Here is a 19,871-nt window from a genome sequence, read left to right on the forward strand (position 1 = left end):
TCACTGATTAATGCTCCTCCATGCATTACACACGAGTCTCAATGTGCTCAGTGAAGAACTGTTATTTGACTCTCAGCCCTACTGTGCAGTTTGTAGAGCTGTCAAACTATTTATTATGCTCTGTAGGAATTAGCCCGTTTTTGTTAATGAATCATTCATGAATCAATCCAGAATGATGATCTTCCTATGATCCTCCCTTCGTTTGTAGGTTTTCAGCAAATATTTTGGACAAAATTTTCAACCTGTGGTTATTTGTGAACTCTTTGCTTCAGTTACATTATTTGTGGTTAGTCATCTAAGTCATTTGGTGGTGTTTCTGTTCCCTGTTTGGGTAAGGGACTCTTGTTTTTAAAAACCAGAGTAGTGAATGCTTCGCTTCCAGCACAAGGGTCAGATGAATAAACATCCATACTAAAGCTAGTGAAGCTGAAATTATTTTCATGAATACATGGCAGCTGCCTAAATATATGCAAATAATTAAAGATTCCCCAACCCACAACAAAATGAACTGAATTGCTTTTATTCACAAAGGGGAGATTTTCAAGAACAGAAGTGACTTAGGAGCACAAGCTGACTGTCACTGGGACGCGTGCTCCTAAGGTACTTGAAGGGTTTTGAAAATTCTACCCTAACTCTATTTTTTAAATGTCAATCAGCTCTAATAATGTGTCAGAGCTGTAACTGTGTGAGCCATGACAGAACTCAATGACAGCATGTGCTATGCACAAAGGAGAACAAACTAACTCACCTGTACAAGAAGAGCATGTCTTTTTAACACATACTTCTGAGATGCCATGTGGATGAAAGTTAAGCCTATGCAAAGGCTGTACAGAGGTTCATCTGGCTTGGTACGGAAGGCTTGCACATATTGTCCTAGGAGAAACAGGAGTAAATGATCTGATACACTCTCTCTTAAACTGGGTTTCATTTTTTTCAAAAAACCTAACACTTTTTTGGAAGTGTGAACTGAAAAAAGGAAGGAAACAAGGAAGAGAATCAGATTTCAAAATGACTGCATCAAAACAGGAAAGAGGGAGAATATGAGTTGCAGCAGTTCTCATGTTTTCAGCAGCTCTCTGATACCACACTTAAACATATCAGAATAAAAACAAAGACTTATTAGGAGGGGGGAAAGAGGGTCTTGTTGGGGTTGTAGCTCAGAGTGGCAAGGTGCAACAGCAACAATATCTTCAAACATCATGAGGAAATTCTTTAGACTTTTGGTGTATACTACTTTCTAATGTATTTTCTTTTGAGAGACCTGCGGCAGATCCTCAACTGGTATAAATTGTCATAGCTTAACTGAAGTCAATGCAGCTATGATCATTTATACCAGTTGAGGTTCTGCCCCCTTGTTTTTGCACCATGGTGAACTGGTTGCTTCTAGCATATTAAAAACAAAACAACTAAAGATCTAGGCCTCTTATTTATTTTAATGCCCAGTTAATGCTGTTTAGAGGAAAGACTATCATAATTCAGAACATGGTCAATGTTTCTGATTGAGTGCCTTGTGGTTACTTGACGAGAAAGAAACATCTTATTTTCCTATTGTCTTTTTATAAAGAAAATGCCACTTTCTAATGGAACACAAATTTTAATTTCAAAAGATTCATTACACACATTTTCTTTTTCTTGACTATTAGTGCTGAGAAAGATGTCAAACAGTCAGCCTTGTGAAGGAAGAAGAAGAAGAAGGGGTGAAATACTGAAGTCAATGGCAAAACTCCCATGGACTTCAACAGGACAAAGATTTCACCCAAGACTTTTGAAAGAGAGTAGGTGATTTTGGGTGTCCAACTTTAGATACTTTAAAGGCACCTGATTTTCAGAGTGTGGGTGCTCAGCACTTCCTAAAAGTCAGACCCATTTGAAGTCTCTCAAGTTAGACATCCAAAAATGGAGGCACTCAAAATCAGTAGTCTTTGAAAATTCTGGCTGCCTTCTATGGTTATCCACAACACAGGTAAGACATGGATAGTGGCAATGCAGACCCCCCCCACTTGACCACCTCCAGTGTGCCTCAACCCGAACCGGAGGTACTACTCTTAAGAGTGGGAGGGCAGGTTCAAGCTCCAGGACCAGCCACCCCTTGGTCACTCCCCTGAGTTACAAAAGGAGTGCCAAACAGGATGCTGATTTCTTTTTTTTTCTAATGTGGCCTCATATCCAATCAGAACCGTGCTGAGACCTCCAACTGATTTCACAACTCTGGACTTTGAGTGGTTGCTATCAGAACCTGCCCAATTCCTCTGCCCTAATCTATATACAGAGATTGGCAAAATGGCGACTTCTTGTTTATTTTAATTATATTATTGGTAACTTGCTCTTCTCTGACACGGCATAGGCTGATGACAATTTCTTAAATTAACCCTGCAATATTCCTTTGAACAAACACTTAAAACTTCACATTTGCCATATACTGCTGATTAAATGGGCCTGTTTCTTTCTTAGTGTAATCATTTAATTATCTTTCTTGCAGGTTCGTTAGAAAACTTCTAAATCACATATACCATATATATTTTAAACCAACACTGAAACATTGCCAGTCCATTCGCTAATGCTCAGAGATTCTGTTACCAAATGGTTAAATAGTATGAAAATGCCTATTCACACTAACTAAGAACTGTACTTCATTTATTGAAGCAGAAAATAAATACTCGGCGATTTTTTCCTACCTGAAGGGCACATTCACTCTACTTTGAAAAAAATATACTCAAAATATGAGAAATTTGATGGTAAAAATAAGTACAGGAGAGTAACATTTCACACCCCTAAAGGTCATACTTGTTGATATTAGTACAGTATAATGATGGCCTTACCGAGAGCATGCTTGAAACTACCAGATACAAATGCATTATGCCCATTTAGGACACACAGTGCATGATTATCAGGATTTTTCAGCATTAATCGAAGACAAAAGCGATGATGTCGTACATCCTGAGAATGCATGGTGACTTGATTGAAGATGTTCCAGAGTTGTGGTTTATTAACATTTTCCATTAACATTATCCTAAAACATGAGCAAAAAGCATTTATTGAATATCTTGTATGTAAATATGCAATAAACCAGGGAGTGAACAGTCTGTAGAGGAAGCCACAGGAGCTACAATTTGCTTTAAGACTATTCTTTCCCTTTGGACTTCCCAGAAGTAAACGTTAGATCAGTGAAAGAGACAAACTTGGGATAAGAAAGCTTGTAGAGTACTTTCATAATGTACATCACGATGACCAAATAGCTGCATTGCACACAGAGCTAGCTACTTTATTACATTGCTTTGCAATTAAAGGACACCAAAGAGCCCCTTCATTTCAGTCAATGAATCTGCTTTTAAGGCACATTTAAAGTAAACAGTATTCGGTTTCTTTTAGAAACAACAGATCAGCCCAATGGCAATTCAGAAATTAACTATTTTACATCAGCAGCAAATGTTCTCAGCAATGTAACTACAACCTCAATGGAAATCATTATACAGACCATTAAAAAACACAACGTTGTGATCAGCTACAGTCCAACACTTCTCACCTGATATAGTTGTAACCTTTTCTGAAGTTCTTGTCCAGAATTGCAGCTGAAAGACCAAAGTACTCCAGCTCTTTGCGCTTTTGCCTATCATCATAAAATGAATAATATTCCAGTGAGGAATCCACCAGCAGCTCTGCCTCCTTGTATCGGGAAAGGTCACACAAAGAGTATATGGCTTTCAGGAGGAGGTTCCACCAGTCATCTTTTGTCAGTACACTTGTGAGCACAGCAAATATTGCTAAAATATTAATAAAGCCAATCAGTCAAGAAAATTAAAGTCTTAAAGGGCTAAAGACTTACACACACACACCTTTTAAACTTCAATCTAAACTTTTATTTGTTTTTTTAAATGAAGAGTCTTTTACATTAAGAGTGGAATATATTTCAATGGTACTTGAAATCTTTCATAACACAATTTATGAAATTCCTGTTTTTTTTAACAGGAACCCATAACCATTAAAGTGAGAACTTCAGAATTCCAGGGAATTTAAAACAGCAGCAATTCAAGCTGCTCCAGTATTACATAAACACACATTAAAAACTTCCCCATTTACCTGATGATGCTAAATAACTACAAGTCTGAATCAGGTACAGTTTGGATCTAGCTGGAAAACAAAACATTATGTTTTGTTTTTAAATATTGTTATGCCTAAAGAGACTTTTCCACTAGCAGCAGTACTGAGTATACTATCTGCCTGTCAGATAAGATTAGCTTGCTTTTAAATGAGGGGAAAACTTGATTTTCCTAAGCCCATCAATATAGGCTTGTGCAGTCCCAATGTTTGTGGCAAAGCTTCGCTCGATGGAAGTAGCTCATTCATTAATATACTCTTTCATATTAACAACAAGACTTTGCAATCTTTACTCATTCAAGTAGTCCTTACTGATGAAAGTCATTTCCTTGGCTTGAAATCAGACTATTCATCTGAGTAAAAAGACTGTAGGATCAGGGTGTAAATTAGGCACTGTATGAATAAAGCATGGGGGTGAAACAGATATAATAAAGTCACGTACATTTGAATAAGGATTTGGAGTGTAACATAATTACAGGATTTTTTGGTATGTAGGAAATTAAAATGATTTATTTTTTTAAAAGTCTGTTACCTTTTGCATCACAGTTTGCAGTCTCTTGGTCATCACTGTCTGAAATTTTATCCCTAGACACCTTCATAAGGTAAAGGTGTCTCTCCCCGGATTTGGAACTAGATATCAAACACACCTGAGCTCTATTCATTGCTACCTGGAAACAATCATGAAGGACAACAATTCTAAGTTTCTGATAATACAAATACATCCTGTTGCCAATACATCTTCTCTAGCTATGTTCAAAAATTGTTTTCAGATCAGTTATGCCATAATAAGTAGAAGCATATTTGACTATTGTTCACAAACACTAAGACTGTATTTAGCATTGTTTCATGTTCCTGTTTAGACTGAGTTAACCAAAAGAGAAGGATAAAAGCTCTCCAGAGGAGTTGAATTTTTATAAAGGTTGGTAGACTTCTGTCTATAGTCGAGTCAAAACTTCTTTCATAGAGGCATAATAAAAAAGATACCATGCTACCAGTATCAAGATTTTAGAAACAGGTGGACAGTCAACTAACCAATTGGTACAGTGACTGTGACCCCAAACTGTAACAATTTTGGGAAAATGGAACTCTGAATATAACAAAACTCAAACAAACAAAAAGCAACAACAACTTGCAAACTAAGTAAATTCTACCTAAAAATAGTTTTTGTTAGGATATGGACAACAAGTGTAAAAGGATAGTTATTTAAATAATTTAACTTTAAATCATCTTATTTATGTGGCCTGTGTAATTTACGGTAGCTATACGCGAAACACAATACTATCTACCACAAACATTAAAAAGTGATTCTATGTTCTGATTGTTCTATGCATAGTCAGGAATAATATAGAACCTGAAACAATCTTGAAATCATCCAGTAAAGACCCCAGTGTGCATTTCATTTAACATAACATATGCAGACACTTGTGAGAAAATACAAATAAAAACAGGTCATATACAAATAGGCAGTATCTGTAAAGAAGGCATATCAGTAGTTTAACGCATACAATAGAAGTTCTCCTTTTACAGAATAGAGCATTATTTTGATTACAAATTAATGGCCTAATTCTGAAAAGGTACCTAGTGGCTTTGATGGGAGCACCTCTGAAAGACTCAGGTACACCAGATGATGATAAAGCATATTAAACTATGATATTTCATATATAAGACATCAGTTTACAATTATTTCTATAGATTTCTAATACTTTTGAGTACTTTTATCCTTTGGCTTAAACAGGACATGTCTGTCCCATCCAGTAAAGCTTGGCTACAAGAATTAACTTACCTTTAATAGCATTGCTAGCATGGTAAGTAAAGTGTCCACATAACCGTACATTTTGCCTTGAGAATACAACAGCGTTGAACGATGGAGCAATAACTTTAATTCCTAGATAACATTGAGCAGAGTTAATTAAGTCATAAACTACCACTACCTACACTTAGTGTTTTTATAAACATTACTTTTCTGGCTGCTAGTATAGTATTAGTACCAAAAAAGAAAACAACAATATTTAGAAAACTGTATTAAAATCTTAATGACAGCATGGGAAAATCAAAACTTCCCTCAGATAATAGTTGTTTTGTTTCATCACTTAAATTTAGAAGAAAATCTATATAGCTCTTATTTGATGGAGGAGCTATTGGAAATGGGATACAGAACCTATCAACTATGTCACACTTACAATCAGATCAGTAGTAGACAAAAGTTAACATCTGATTCTGCTGGACAGCTGATGTGAAGTGACTGGTCTTTAGTCCAGTTCCTATTGGACAGGTGGTCATACAGCACACAAAAATCAGAGTCAGAATTTACATACTGGGAGTTGGGATTAATAGACATGTAGAGTGAGATACCCTCTTGACCCTAGCAGTGGTCCCTCTGGAGCACAGTAGAGAATGTTTCACCACAACCCCCCATTGTGACCTGTGCTGTAGATAGAGAGACCACAGTCTCCAGTATTGCCAAGCTGGCATCTTTTACCAGCATTAAAATTACAATGTTTCTTTACAGAGTATACAAAATCACTCCAAATGCCATGGAGGAAATTTACCAAAGAAATGCATTTAGCAATACATTCTTGCCATAACAGAATTATGTACACCAAAACTGTGGACACAAGAGTCAAGACACAGAAGAAGAAAAAAAAAAATCACATTATATAACATTTCACCTACCTGCTGGGCAGCATTAGCATCTTGTGCCAAAGTATCTGGATCATACATTGGTTCCAGAGCCTCCAAAGCTTTCTCAGGCCGGCCCAGCTGCTGCTGAAGTGTAGAAAGTGAAATTCTTGCATCCAAATGCAACGGGGCAAGATCAACAACTTTCGCATAGCTCTCTGCAGCACGCTCCATATATCCCAAGGCTTTTAGACACTCTAGAAATAAATACCAACAAATACAATACACTTATATGACAGAAGTGAGACTGTGCCTATTTTCAACAAACTAGACTAGTTCTGTATCACACACAGGCTTTTGTTGTGCTCTACAAATGAACTACACTGAGCACATATTACTAAAATAGTAACACACAATACGGTATCTTGTGCCTGAGGAATAACAGTGTCATTTAATCTGCAGAATCTTAAGAGAAAAAACACAAAACCATGTTTCTGCAATCACCACAAACAGAAAGATGAACAATGGTCTTCACTGCTAAGACTAAATATTTATGTTGAAATTGTTTCAATCAATCTGAACATTTTTGGATACACTTGAAGAGGACCGCCATAAAAGAAAACCTTCCACCACAAGGATAAATGTGATACACTCTAATCGTAACTACAGCATGGTAGACACTTATGACAATTTATCATATGAACTCTCTATCCGATGTTCAGACATTCTTAGCTAATGGCCTAAGAGGTCAACAGGAGATGATGGTGGTCAGTGCAAAAGCACCTATCAGTTTCAGGCCTTTACAGCACTAATGTCACCAGAATGTTATTAGCATCATATGGAAATGAGTTTCTACTCTTTAGTCAGAAGTGTTAACAACATTGCAATACTGCTTACCTGCATGCCGGAGCCAAACTACTGCCAAGTTATATCTTTCAGAACAAACTAAGGCACTCAAGAGTGGTAGTGCTGAATTGTATTCTCCAACATCCAAAAACGCCTCTGCAACATCCAGGTACAAGTCCCCCATATCCTCTGGATTTTGCTCCACTAGAGTAGTCAAAAGAGGCTTTTCCCCCCAAAAAATAAAAAACAAGTAAAAATGAAATACTAAGTCAAGCCACACACATACACAATTACTGTACTAACCCACTTTATATTGGAGAGGGCAATGGAATATTTACATTTTCTATTCAACATCTGAAACAATATGCATAAGTGGTCCATCCTGAAACTTGAACCCTTCATTTTTATGTGATTTCAAAGGGAAAAAATGAGATTAGAATTTCAGGATAGGTTCCTTATTTTGGCTGTGATAGAGAAAAGGAAAACTTCACATCCAAACACCCTTGTAAAGATCTCCATCAGGATGGTGTGTGAGAAGGCTTGAGTCTATACTATAATTATGATTTTTAAAATCCATCCTACAAGCCTCCTGTAGTGCTGTTGTGATGACCTTCCTAGCTTTGTGGTCATTTTTAGAAAATGAACAGTTAAAACCACAGTGGCAAATGGAAGTCCTTGCTCATGAGAAAGTGAAAATGACGCATTACATGATTAACCAAAATTACCCCATATTTATCTATGTATTAGTTTTTACTTACACTGAGTGGCTCCAGAATGTTCAGGTGAACCAGGCACACCATTAGTTTTACTGTGATGTCAATTGGAACTCCATCAGGTATAGAGCAGCTAACTTTATCTTCAGCTACAAAAGACAACACTTAGTTCTGAAACCACAGCTTTTAACAATGACACCACATCCTCAACACCTTTCTATTATATCCTCTTGCCTGTTACACTTCTCCGGTCCTGATTCAGCTCCTCAAAAGTCAATGGAAATCTTTCTATTGATTCAATGAGTGTTAGATCAGGCCCTAACTGATTCATTTCTTTCTTGCTTACCCTGATGTTTGAACCAACTTCCTACTCCCTGTGACCTAAGCATCTGATCCTGCAAAGTGCCATCAATTTTTACTGACTTCAGCAGTAGTTGAAGGTGCTCTGAACCTTGCAGGATATACTCAGCACCACAGAGTCCTTAGTGCCCTCCCTCTCCTCCTTCAAACGCTCTTCATTCACAAAGCCTTCCTATACTGACCTACTTAGTGTCCCCAGCTCCTTTACTATCACATGAACTGTAGTCCCGCATATGCTACTTTTTCACATTAGACCATAAGCCCTATAAGAACAGGGACTGACTCTTTCTGCATTTTGTAACACACATAGCACATACCTACAGAACTCTCCTTATTGCAGGCTTTGTAGGTATAATTTAGAGAGAATGGCAAGTATGCTGTTCATGTCAAAGAGGTTACTCTTGTTAACTAACTACTAAATCGTATAGAAATCCCACACTGAAAGTTCATTAATTTGGGTTTATGGTTGCTCAAATGTACTTCCTGTAAACGCAATCAATCACTAAATGTCAAGGAACTCACCAAATCTGAACCAACCTAACATGCCTCACCATCAGTCAACATGAACCCCAAACACATTCACAGACTCCTCAGGTTTACAATCAACTCCATTTCACTTCTAATACACAACCACTAACAATACACACTTCCAGGACCTATAAGTAACAGTTGTGAGGATTAGTCAATGTTTACATTTCTTTGAACAAATAAAGCACTATATACATGCCAAGTATAATCATTATCATTATTCAGTTGCTGATAAATGTTTTAAAATCATGATAAAACAGCAGTTTCAAAGTGGATAATTTCTGGAAACTGGGTCTTTTTAAAATCTGAAGGTGGACTGGGTAGGAGGCAGTAATTTTCAACCAAGGAAGAAAGGCAGATCAAGAATCTTTTCTAGACTAAATCCAACATCCCTGCTGTCAGAAACCTTCACTGTTGCCCAGACTTTCAAAAGCTGAATACTGACCATGATCAGGTTACACCTTTACACTAGATTCAGAATTAAATTGCTTACAAACAGCGCTGGCCTCAGCTGGAAAATCTTGGTAGTCGATCACTGCCACTTGACTCTCCTGAATTTCCACAACAGCCACTACATCTTTCATGTCTGACAGGAAACAAAAATCAGATTAAACACTTTAGCAGTTTTCAGTGAATCCAAAACTATTTAATTTGGTGTCTACATTTGATTAGTAGCTTTTTGTTAATTACTGAAAAGTAGTTACAAGCCTCTTTGTAAAAGATGGCACAGTGACAAGGGCTTTAAAAAGTTGAGAAAGGAAAAAGGGAAAGTAAGCTTCTAGTGGATTGTATAGGTTTGTCCTAATAACTATGTGATTTGGCATGACATAATAAACTGCATTTATTTTTTGATTCGTAATAGTTTTGCTCCTCATTTATGTTTAGTAGTGAGAAGATTTTTCAGGAGTTTTGCCTGAAAAAGGAGCACAGGACTAGGTCTTATATTTGCACTGGGTTTGGACTTCACTGCTAAACCAACTGGTCAGCCACAGACAAATACTACTGGCCTGAGCTAGTTTTTTTATTTATTTAAAAATAATAATTTTTCAGCTTGATAAACCACTTAAAAGCACAGCAGACAAACATTTTCAGAACCAAGCAATGGCTTTCATGTGGAAGCAAATTTATGATCCCAAACTAGTATTTATATATCTGCATAAACCAAAATTGAATTTGTAATTGCACAGGTAGGGTTTAAAAAGAATATAATTAGTTTTATCTCATTTAGTATAAAGACAGATATTTGAGTCAAGATGCTATTAAATTAGTGTTTTTCAAAAGCTATTTATCTAAGAAAAGTAAATAATCTGATCTGAAAACCTCAGTGGGAGTTTTAGCAATTTAACTAGCCACCTATTATATTATAACCTAGACAGCAGCCCATGGGTTTAATGAGTCACCACATCAAAGTGGCCAACTGGCTTTCATGAGCAAAATTAATTTACTATAAAAAGTTTAATAGACCATGTGTCACCTACAACAATGAAGAACTTTTCAAGAAAAATCTAGAAGTATTGAATAGCTCAAAAGAACATGCACTACAAGGGAGATACTGGTATACATGGCATCGTACTAGCTGCTTGTTTGCCAGTTACCTTTATTCTCCTCAGAAGGGCCTTGTTCAGTCACTTTCTTTGAAACTACAATTCCTGAAAAATCCGTAATAACCTAAAAATGGAAGAGCAATTCATGTCCTGTTAGAAACAATAAAATCAACATAAAATAACTGTTCTAGGTAAACAGCTTCACAACATGGTCATTGCTGGACTAACCCATGCAAAAAAGAGTTAATATAGGGTTTTTCAATTTTTTTTCCCCCCAGAGTCTGGACCATATGTTAATAGACCATATGTTAATGTCTTGATTTAAAATATTTAGACTTCCATAGAGAAGTAATGAGCAGGAAGGTGATTTCACCTCTGCATATGGCATAGGTGAGACTGATGCTGGTATAATGTATACAATTCTGGTTTCCACATTTTAAAAAGAATCTTGGAAAACCAGAGAAGTTGAAGAAAAGAGCCAAAAAAATGACTCAAGGGCTGGAGAAAATGCCTTACCAGTCAGAGACAGAGAAGCGCTCAAACTGTTTAGCTTACCAAAAGAAGAGATGCCTTGATTACAGTGTTTAAATACTTTCATGGGAAAAAAATTACAGCTACTAACAGGCTCTTTCATCAAGTGGGGAAAGGCATAACAAGAACCAATGGCATGAAGCTGAAGCCTAACATATTCAAATTAGAAATAAATTTTTAACAGTGAGTGATTAGCCATTTAAAAAAATATTGAGGGGAGTGGTGTATTCTTCAAGTTGTGAGGTCTTCAGATTGAAACTGGGTGTCTTTGACTAAAGCATAACTTATTGGGCTCAACAAAAGAACAACTGGGTGTAATGGCCTGTAATGTATTATAGGTCATAAAGATGATCTAATGTTCCCTTCTTGCCCTAAACTATGAATGATCTGTGCTGATGTGTCACAGACACACAGATCGTGACTGTTTGGCTTCATCAGGTTACCCAGATCAATACATCTAAGGAGAAGAAAATCACATTTTTAAAATCTTCCCCAAGAAACAACATACAAATCTTCTGTTGCCTCTTACCGATTAAATCAAACTAATCAATTTCAATGCTAATTTACTGACAGACTGGAGTAATGAATATTAAAGTATTAGACTTGCTGAACTATCACAAAACTGGAAAAACTATATTGCTCAAAATCTTCAAGATAAAATCTGCCCCTCTAAAGGGCACAGAACGGTTAAACCTGACACAAAAGCATTTCATTGTCATACCGCCATAGCTTTGTCATACTGTTTGTTGGAGATATACAGTTCAGCTGCTATATTAATATCTTCCATGGAGATGAGGCTCTGATGTTTAGTAAAGGCTTCCTCCATTATCTCAATAGCAGAGGTGACATCATTGGCTTCATAGTAACTCCTATAAAAATATGGGTATGAGATATTAGTGATAATTTTCAATGCTATATTATGAAAATTAGTCAACTAAGATTCACCCAAAAAATTGTATGGATTTTTAACACGTTCCCGTGTCCCTTTTATTTGTCTTCTCCTCCTTATGAGGATTTTTATTAGAGCAAGTCAGGATTTTCTTAAGTAAAAAAGAACAGATTTTTCAACCTTGTGATAATTTTTTACCATTTGACTGATTTTTATCATTAGTTTTTCTCTTACATGTTAACTTTTTAAAAACCCAATAAATCGCTTTCTCTTGCCTTCTCTCTCTCCTCCACCCCTTCCCCCGTGTCCCGTAACCAAGTTAGCAGGCTTTATTGTATTAAGGTACTCTCAGCTGAAACTCTAATATTGTTACAACACTAATTTGCATACATATACCACCTCCCGTCCACGGATCTCAAAGGGCTTTAAATTATTAAAGAATTAGCCTCGCTGGGCCTCTGTGAGATGAAATAAGTTATTCTCAGCCTGTTTTGCAGATGAGAAAACTGAGGCACACAAAGCAGTAACTGACTTGCTGAATAAATCAAACAGTTGATTTCAGCACTAATTATTGGATATGTAATACTGTTCAGAAACTGCTTCAGTTCCTGATTTCAGGCATGACTCCTGAACTAACTAGGTTCTGCAGAAAGAGCATTATTTTAAAGGCTGTAGAAGTCACAAGAAGAAATTCCCAATGATTTTTCTAAAGGGCAAAGGGAATAAGCTTAAATTAATCAGATTTCTTTCAATCTTGGAAAATCAAGTCATGCTATTGGCAAAAGAACTTACTTCGCCATGTCCCTGGCCAACTGCATAAAGCGTTCTCCATCAAAAGGGGACAGAAGATTTAAGATACGTCTATAGCCATCCATTGCCATTTTATGGTCTCCCATCTGCTCATACAAGCTTGATCTCTCCCACAGATAACGGACATTGGTAGGGTCATACTTTAGAGCTACGACAATAACCACAAGTAGTCAGTACTGTACATAGCTTAGACAAATGCAAGTCTGGACTCACTATGCTTGCTTGACTATCCACCTGAATCATACATGATAAAACCCGTGACAAGTGTCAGTATCATCTTAGAAGATAAGAAAAATAGTACAGAAAACAATATTTGCAGCCTGAGGAAAGATCTCCTATAATACTCCAAATCCAATAGACTTCTCTAGTATGTACATTAGCTACTAATGTAATGCTTTCAAATATATAAATTTATGATGTTTATCTTCTCCCAAACACAGCAAAAGGGGTTGCTCAATCATCCATAGACTTCTAATATTCCCATACACTTTTAATAAGAAGGAAAAACTCTCAGACCTTGTAGAATGAGACATGCCTATACACAAAGATCAAATCAGTTTTAAACAATGTTACCACAGTCTCAGCGAACAGAAAACGGAACGGGATAGCTAAAGCAAATCAAATGATTATCATTACATTATCAAATAAAATTACCACAAGTACAAAGGAATAGTAAAATAGTCATTACATTACCTTTTGAATAGCAAAATATGGCCTGTTTAATATTGTCCTGCTCTAGTGACATTTCTGCCAGTCTAACCCACTCCTCAGTGTCACTAGGGTTTAAATGAGCTGCAATCAACTCAAATTGCAATGATTTCTCCATATCACCTTGGTCTTCATAGATCATGGCAAGAGTAGAAAATGGCTCATAAGCAAGAGGAGCTATTAAAGACAAAAATACTCATTAACCAACCTGAAATAAAATAATTAACTTTTAACCAACCTGAAATAAAATAATTTAGGATTCTGCAAATAATGCACAGTAGAAGTATATGAAATATTCAATTAATTTGTTGAAACAAAGAAACTTTCAGACAATCTCCAAGTTCATCTTATGTGTAATTAAACAAATTGACTAAATCTTACACAGTATTTTATCCATACAGCAAACTATTTCTACAACCCATTTAGACCCCAATTCTGCAAAGTCAATGGCACTTAAGTACTTAAAGCTAAGCAAGGGCATAAGTCTTTGCAGGATCAGGGTCTTAATTTCTTTTTACAAACAACAGAGAGAGAGAGAGAATGCTTAAAGATGAGCTAAGAGTATTCCTAATACCAAATTAATGATTTGACCATTTACAAATAGACCAGTTCTTTATGCTGCAGTATTTGATATTAAATGAAGCAACACAGTTAATTTTTACAGTTTCCTTGATGAATACTATAAATTCCAGATTAATATACCAGCCATCAAAAGGAATAAGATTTAAGTCTCACACACTCCCATGAAATATTGAAGTACCTTGTCTTATGATTTCCATGCACATCAGTATAGCTTCCTCATGTTCCCCTCGAGCAAACCTAATGTTGGCTTCTCCCATGAGTCCTCTCAGGGCTCGAGGAAGTTTACTGCGAGGCCTTTTCTCCTAAATTGAAAGATTATAACAGAAACAAATATAAATATACCATAATAGGTTTGGCAAGCTGATCAGCTGACCAGTCAAACAATATCAAATTGACTGCTTATTATTTCACCAGGGTCAAACATTGTCAAATACTCTAGCAAGAATGCCCTGATGTAGGCGGTGGCCTACCTTTTAGATTACATCATGGTGTCATTCTTTCTTTTATTATTACCACATTTCATTGTGTTTTGCATTTTCCGGAGTTAAAATAAGTCAGTTAAGTAACTTGGTTGTAATTAGGCATAAGCATCTAAGGGTAAGCCCACTTAAGATTCTAAAGCCTTACTCTTTTTTTGTAACTATTCTAATAAATTAGTGCTCTAAAATATGTGACCATTTTTGGCTTTACTTGACAATATTTGACTGGTCAATTGTCCAATTATTTTTGGACTGCTCAAATGCCAGCCCTATTCTATTATGCCCAAATTCAAGAGGAATCAATCACATCTGTAATTTTTGTTAAACAAATATAAACTATTTAAATTTGAGAACTATGGGAAACTATTATTTGTTTCAGTAGCACTGAACTACAACTAATAAAACTGTCAGAACTAATTTTGGTAGCTTGCCGTGTAATCCCACATCCATTTATAAAAGTTTAAAATCTAATTATAGAAAAACTAAAAATTACTCCCCTATTCTTTAACCAAGTGCCCTTATATGAGCAGCCCCACGCCGGGATAAAAGAGGAGGACTCTTCAGCTGAATTTGTGACTTAGGTGAAATCTTACTGCAACAAAAACAGTTCAGTTAAACCAAAACCTGAGGATGGTAAGTGCACATGGAGCTCAAAACCCAAGCATGACAGATCTCAATGACAGCCGAAGGAAGCTTATATAAAGCGCAGTCAACAAACTGACTCAGGGACCAGCAGGAATCTTTTAAAATATACAGACATGTAAACAAATCAAACAGTTAAAAGGGATCAGGAGACATCATGTATAACATTTTCAGTTAAGTTTTCAAATATTAGCATCATGTCTCTAAAATGATGCTACAGACAACATTTATTCACTGTGCTTCAGTGGTATCATGCAGACTACATGAAAATTTTAAAATGCAAATACTTGCTTTCATCATTTTTTTGGTCTCTCGATTAAGCACCATCTCCAATACAAAAACATCTCCTGCTGTGGGTTGCTCAGGGGTTTCTTCATCTTCCTCCTCCTCTTCCTCTTCTTCCTCCTCATCTTCATTTTCCCCAAGCATGGAAGCGAAGACCCGATGGACGGATTTACTGACCCCATCTGTCGTTTCTCCTGGTTGAAGAGAATCAGAACAGATTTATAACACATCCTGATGAATCAGTGTGTGTTGGTGTTTAAGGCAGGTCTAAAATAATGCTGGTCGTGCAGATGGAATTGCAATTGTTGTTGCTGATACCCCCATAATTCTCCCAATTCCTCCCCATGATTGACTGAGCCTGCCTCTTGGAGATACAGGGCACCCACCGGTGCAATGGCAAGCCTGGATATGATGGAGAACAACCATTTCATACTTACATTCTCTAATTGTGCAAACTGTAAACTGTTTTTAAAAGTCACTGTGATAAATGAAGGGGGTGGGGGGAGCTACCTTTTATGGACACCCAGCCAGCCAGTTAGCTGTAAAATCCCTGTTAATAGCTGTTCTCTACTTGCTTTACCTGTAAAGGGTTAAAAAGTCTGCATAGGTAAAGGGAAGTGAGTGGGCACCTGGCCAAAAGGGCCAATGGGAAGGCGAGAACTTTTTAAAATTGAAACAAGACTTCCCTTTTGGCTGTCTGTTGTTCTCAGGAGAGAGGGGACAGAGCAAAACAGGGCTGAAGCTATGCTGTAAAAAGCTGTGAACCAGGTATGGAAATCACAGATCATACCTAAAACTACTCAATTTGAAACGCCAGGTATGTAAGTAGATCAGAAAATGTCTAGAAAGATACGATTAGGTTTACCTCTTTTTTTCTTATGGGTTTGTGGACTCCTCTGTGTTAACCCCAGATGCTTTTGTTTTGCTTGTAACCTTTAAGCTGGATCTCAAGAAAACCATTCTTGATACTTATTATATTTGCTTTTTTTAAATCTAGCAATAGCCTAAGTTCCAGATGTATTTTCTTTCTTTTTGTTTTTAATAAAATTTACTCTTTTTAAGAACAAGATTGTATTTTTTTGTGTCCTAACAGGTTTGTGTACATGTTGTTTAATTAGCTGGTGGAAACAGCTTATTTCCTTTGTTTTCTTTCTCAGCTCTTCCCCAGAGGGGGGCATGAAAGGGCTTGAGAGTACCCCACACGGAGGAATTCCCAAGTGCGCCTTCCTGAGTAAAAAGGGAGTTTTGCATTTGGGTAGTGGCAGCATCTACCCATCCAAGGTCAGAGAGAAGCTGTAACCTTGGGAGTTTAATACAAGCCTGGAGTGGCCAGTAGTCATTTTTAGAAGTCTTGCGGGCCCCGACCTTCTGCACTAAAAGTGCCAGAGTGGGGAATCAGCCTTGACAGTTACCTATCAAAGAACACATGGTTTCAGCAACAAAATACTGTGATTTTTACATTTCTACAGTTAAGCCACCATACTGACACGTACCTTCTGTTTCATTGCAACTCTGGGATTTACCAGATCCTTTTCCAGATGTAGATGGAGCATCTGGGTCATATGTATTTTCCTCAGTAGGTACACTTTCTCCATCCTACAGACATCAAAATTAGCTACAAGGTTTGCAGTACAACTACTAATTTAATTTTACTGTTCCACCTGTATTTATAATTACTGGCATTTAGACTATGGGTTTCTGGCTTTTTGTATTGCTGATGGAACAGATGCTATAATATTCCATTAAAACAGGCACCAACATTGATTATAAGAAACTTCTGTTCGCACCAGTGTAAAGTGAACTCAATACTCTGACTGTTCACTGTTGTACTACATTAGTTTTGACTGAAGTCTCTTGAAGAATACTGCTTGTATCGAAGTACACTGGAATAAGATTATACGGTTCCCAACATCTCACAAAAAAATGAGGTGTGACTATCCAAGTGAACAAAATTGTAAACAAACATCATGAATGCTTTTAAAAGCTTGCCTCCTTTGTCTAAAATTAAATGCAATGCTGAAACCCCTACATAGTTAGATGTTACAATTAATAGTTTCTTGAAACAATCTGTTATACCTGTGAAAAATTTGGATTAAAATGCTCTCCTGACCAGTAAGGCCTCCTCTGGGGGAACAAAGTATTTTTGTGTGGAACAGCAATTTCAGTGGCCCACAGCAATGGCTCTCCTATTTACTGTAGTTGGGATATAGTGGAAAATACACAAATAAATGAAGAAATGAAAAGAGCACTTCAATAATATTTGAAGGCGTTGCTTCTTGTATCATGAAAATACATAAAGAAATAGAAAAGATCAGATGTTCCAAATTTCCAACATAATCTAAGTTTCTTTTCATTAACTAAACAAAAATTGCCTATAAAGTAAGAGGGACAGTTTTTAGTCTACAAAAATAGCATGTTTATAAAATAAAACAACTCCTGCTAGCAAATCTAGAAACACCTTAAAAGCTACAGCCATGAATAATGAATCAAAACAAAACCTTTGTATGCGTACAAAATTATATTTATCCCATTATGGGAATGAAAAATGCTTGGCCTTCATGTCCCCGAGGGAACCTGGAGTATAATTCTCATTTTCTCCAATTTTAACCCCCTCCCGACTTTGCAGTGTGGGAACCAGCATTCTTGCCAGGGAGACCAAGATTCTCTTCAGAGCCAGACACCTACCCACTCTGCAAAAGGAACTGCCCTTCCTTATGGTGCTGGGCTCCACTCACCAAGAATTTCCCTTGTCTTTCCAGAAACATGGCAATGTACAAGAGTCATATCTTACCAGTATCAAATAACAGTAATTTCTCACATGTATCTCATTATCATAAATTAAGTTGAAAGTGAACAAAATATTTCATGGATTAACAATGTCCACACTTATGCTGGCACATAGAGCACAGGCACTACATGCATAGCTACATGCCACGGCGGAAGTCAGGCTATGCCCACACTTGTCACTGCAGCACATATCTACACACCAACGTGAAAGGCTCTGACAGCAGGGAGGTACAGTAATGGGGAAAGGCGCTGGCATTGGGGGAAGGCTCCAACAGTTTCCCACTGACAGCGCCTTTCTCCACAGCTGGGAACTGTCAGTCTGGCATGGAAACGCTCTGGCAGCAGGGACACAACACTGCCAAAAACAGCAGTGTAGATGTGATAGGCACTGCTTGAGCATGTAGTAATGTGTGTAAGCTAAACACCCAGGGGACTTAGGAACATAAGGCACTCTTATTCGCCTAAGCTGTTTCACTGTCATACATTGCTTTTTATACCCTGCTGGGCATCCCCTATCTGTGCCCTATCTGCTGCTGGAGTGCAGCGGACTCTCCCCTGCCTCATCCCCCCAGGCCATTGCCCTGCACCCTCCCCGGCCATCCCCCCCCCCCCCCCCCAAGGCCATTGCCCTGCACCCTCCCCGGCCATTCCCCCCCCACCCTCAGGCCATTGCCCTGCACCCTCCCCGGCCATTCCCCCCCCCCTCAGGCCATTGCCCTGCACCCTCCCCGGCCATTCCCCCCCCCCTCAGGCCATTGCCCTGCACCCTCCCCGGCATTCCCCCCCCCCTCAGGCCATTGCCCTGCACCCTCCCCGGCCATTCCCCCCCCCCCCCTCAGGCCATTGCCCTGCACCCTCCCCGGCCATTCCCCCCCCCCCCTCAGGCCATTGCCCTGCACCCTCCCAGCCATTCCCCCCCCCAGGCCATTGCCCTGCACCCTCCCCGGCCATTCCCCCCCACCTCAGGCCATTGCCCTGCACCCTCCCCGGCCATTCCCCCCCCCCTCAGGCCATTGCCCTGCACCCTCCCCGGCCATTCCCCCCCCCCCCTCAGGCCATTCCCCGCCCCCCTCAGGCAATTGCCCTGCACCCTCCCCGGCCATCCCCCCCCCCCCCCTCAGGCCATTGCCCTGCACCTCCCCGGCCATTCCCCCCCCCCTCAGGCCATTCCCCCCCCCCCTCAGGCCATTGCCCTGCACCCTCCCCGGCCATTTCCCACCCCACCCCAGGCCATTGCCCTGCACCCTCCCCGGCCATTTCCCACCCCACCCCAGGCCATTGCCCTGCACCCTCCCCGGCCATTTCCCACCCCCCCCCCCCAGGCCATTGCCCTGCACCCTCCCCGGCCATTTCCCCCCCCCCCCCAGGCCATTGCCCTGCACCCTCCCGGCCATTTCCCCCCCCCCCCCAGGCCATTGCCCTGCACCCTCCCGGCCATTTCCCCCCCCCCCCA

At 38.8% G+C, this 19,871-nt stretch overlaps 1 protein-coding gene across 3 annotated transcripts in view; it reads right to left on the reverse strand.

Moving 5' to 3' along the window:
• GTF3C3 (general transcription factor IIIC subunit 3) overlaps positions 1 to 19,871 on the reverse strand; it is a 30,877-nt gene that overhangs the window by 10,012 nt on the left and 994 nt on the right. Inside the window, exons 2-17 of one of the 3 annotated variants that reach the window (XM_073306285.2) lie at positions 17,125 to 17,227; positions 15,638 to 15,825; positions 14,404 to 14,527; positions 13,629 to 13,820; positions 12,918 to 13,083; positions 11,958 to 12,105; positions 10,757 to 10,829; positions 9,655 to 9,747; positions 8,319 to 8,422; positions 7,612 to 7,783; positions 6,769 to 6,971; positions 5,879 to 5,980; positions 4,628 to 4,763; positions 3,524 to 3,761; positions 2,820 to 3,010; positions 749 to 873 (exon numbers count right to left, since the gene is read on the reverse strand). In XM_073306285.2, the coding sequence (XP_073162386.1) occupies positions 749 to 873; positions 2,820 to 3,010; positions 3,524 to 3,761; positions 4,628 to 4,763; positions 5,879 to 5,980; positions 6,769 to 6,971; positions 7,612 to 7,783; positions 8,319 to 8,422; positions 9,655 to 9,747; positions 10,757 to 10,829; positions 11,958 to 12,105; positions 12,918 to 13,083; positions 13,629 to 13,820; positions 14,404 to 14,527; positions 15,638 to 15,825; positions 17,125 to 17,227 (2,358 nt within the window). Of the gene's footprint in view, positions 1 to 748; positions 874 to 2,819; positions 3,011 to 3,523; positions 3,762 to 4,627; positions 4,764 to 5,878; positions 5,981 to 6,275; positions 6,357 to 6,764; positions 6,972 to 7,611; positions 7,784 to 8,318; positions 8,423 to 9,654; positions 9,748 to 10,756; positions 10,830 to 11,957; positions 12,106 to 12,917; positions 13,084 to 13,628; positions 13,821 to 14,403; positions 14,528 to 15,637; positions 15,826 to 17,124; positions 17,228 to 19,871 lie in introns of those variants that run through there. The other 2 variants (XM_073306286.2, XR_012154347.2) reach the window with 2 other exon arrangements.

Source organism: Lepidochelys kempii, chromosome 11 (assembly GCF_965140285.1).
Source record: "Lepidochelys kempii isolate rLepKem1 chromosome 11, rLepKem1.hap1, whole genome shotgun sequence".
Classification (NCBI taxonomy): domain Eukaryota; kingdom Metazoa; phylum Chordata; order Testudines; family Cheloniidae; genus Lepidochelys; species Lepidochelys kempii.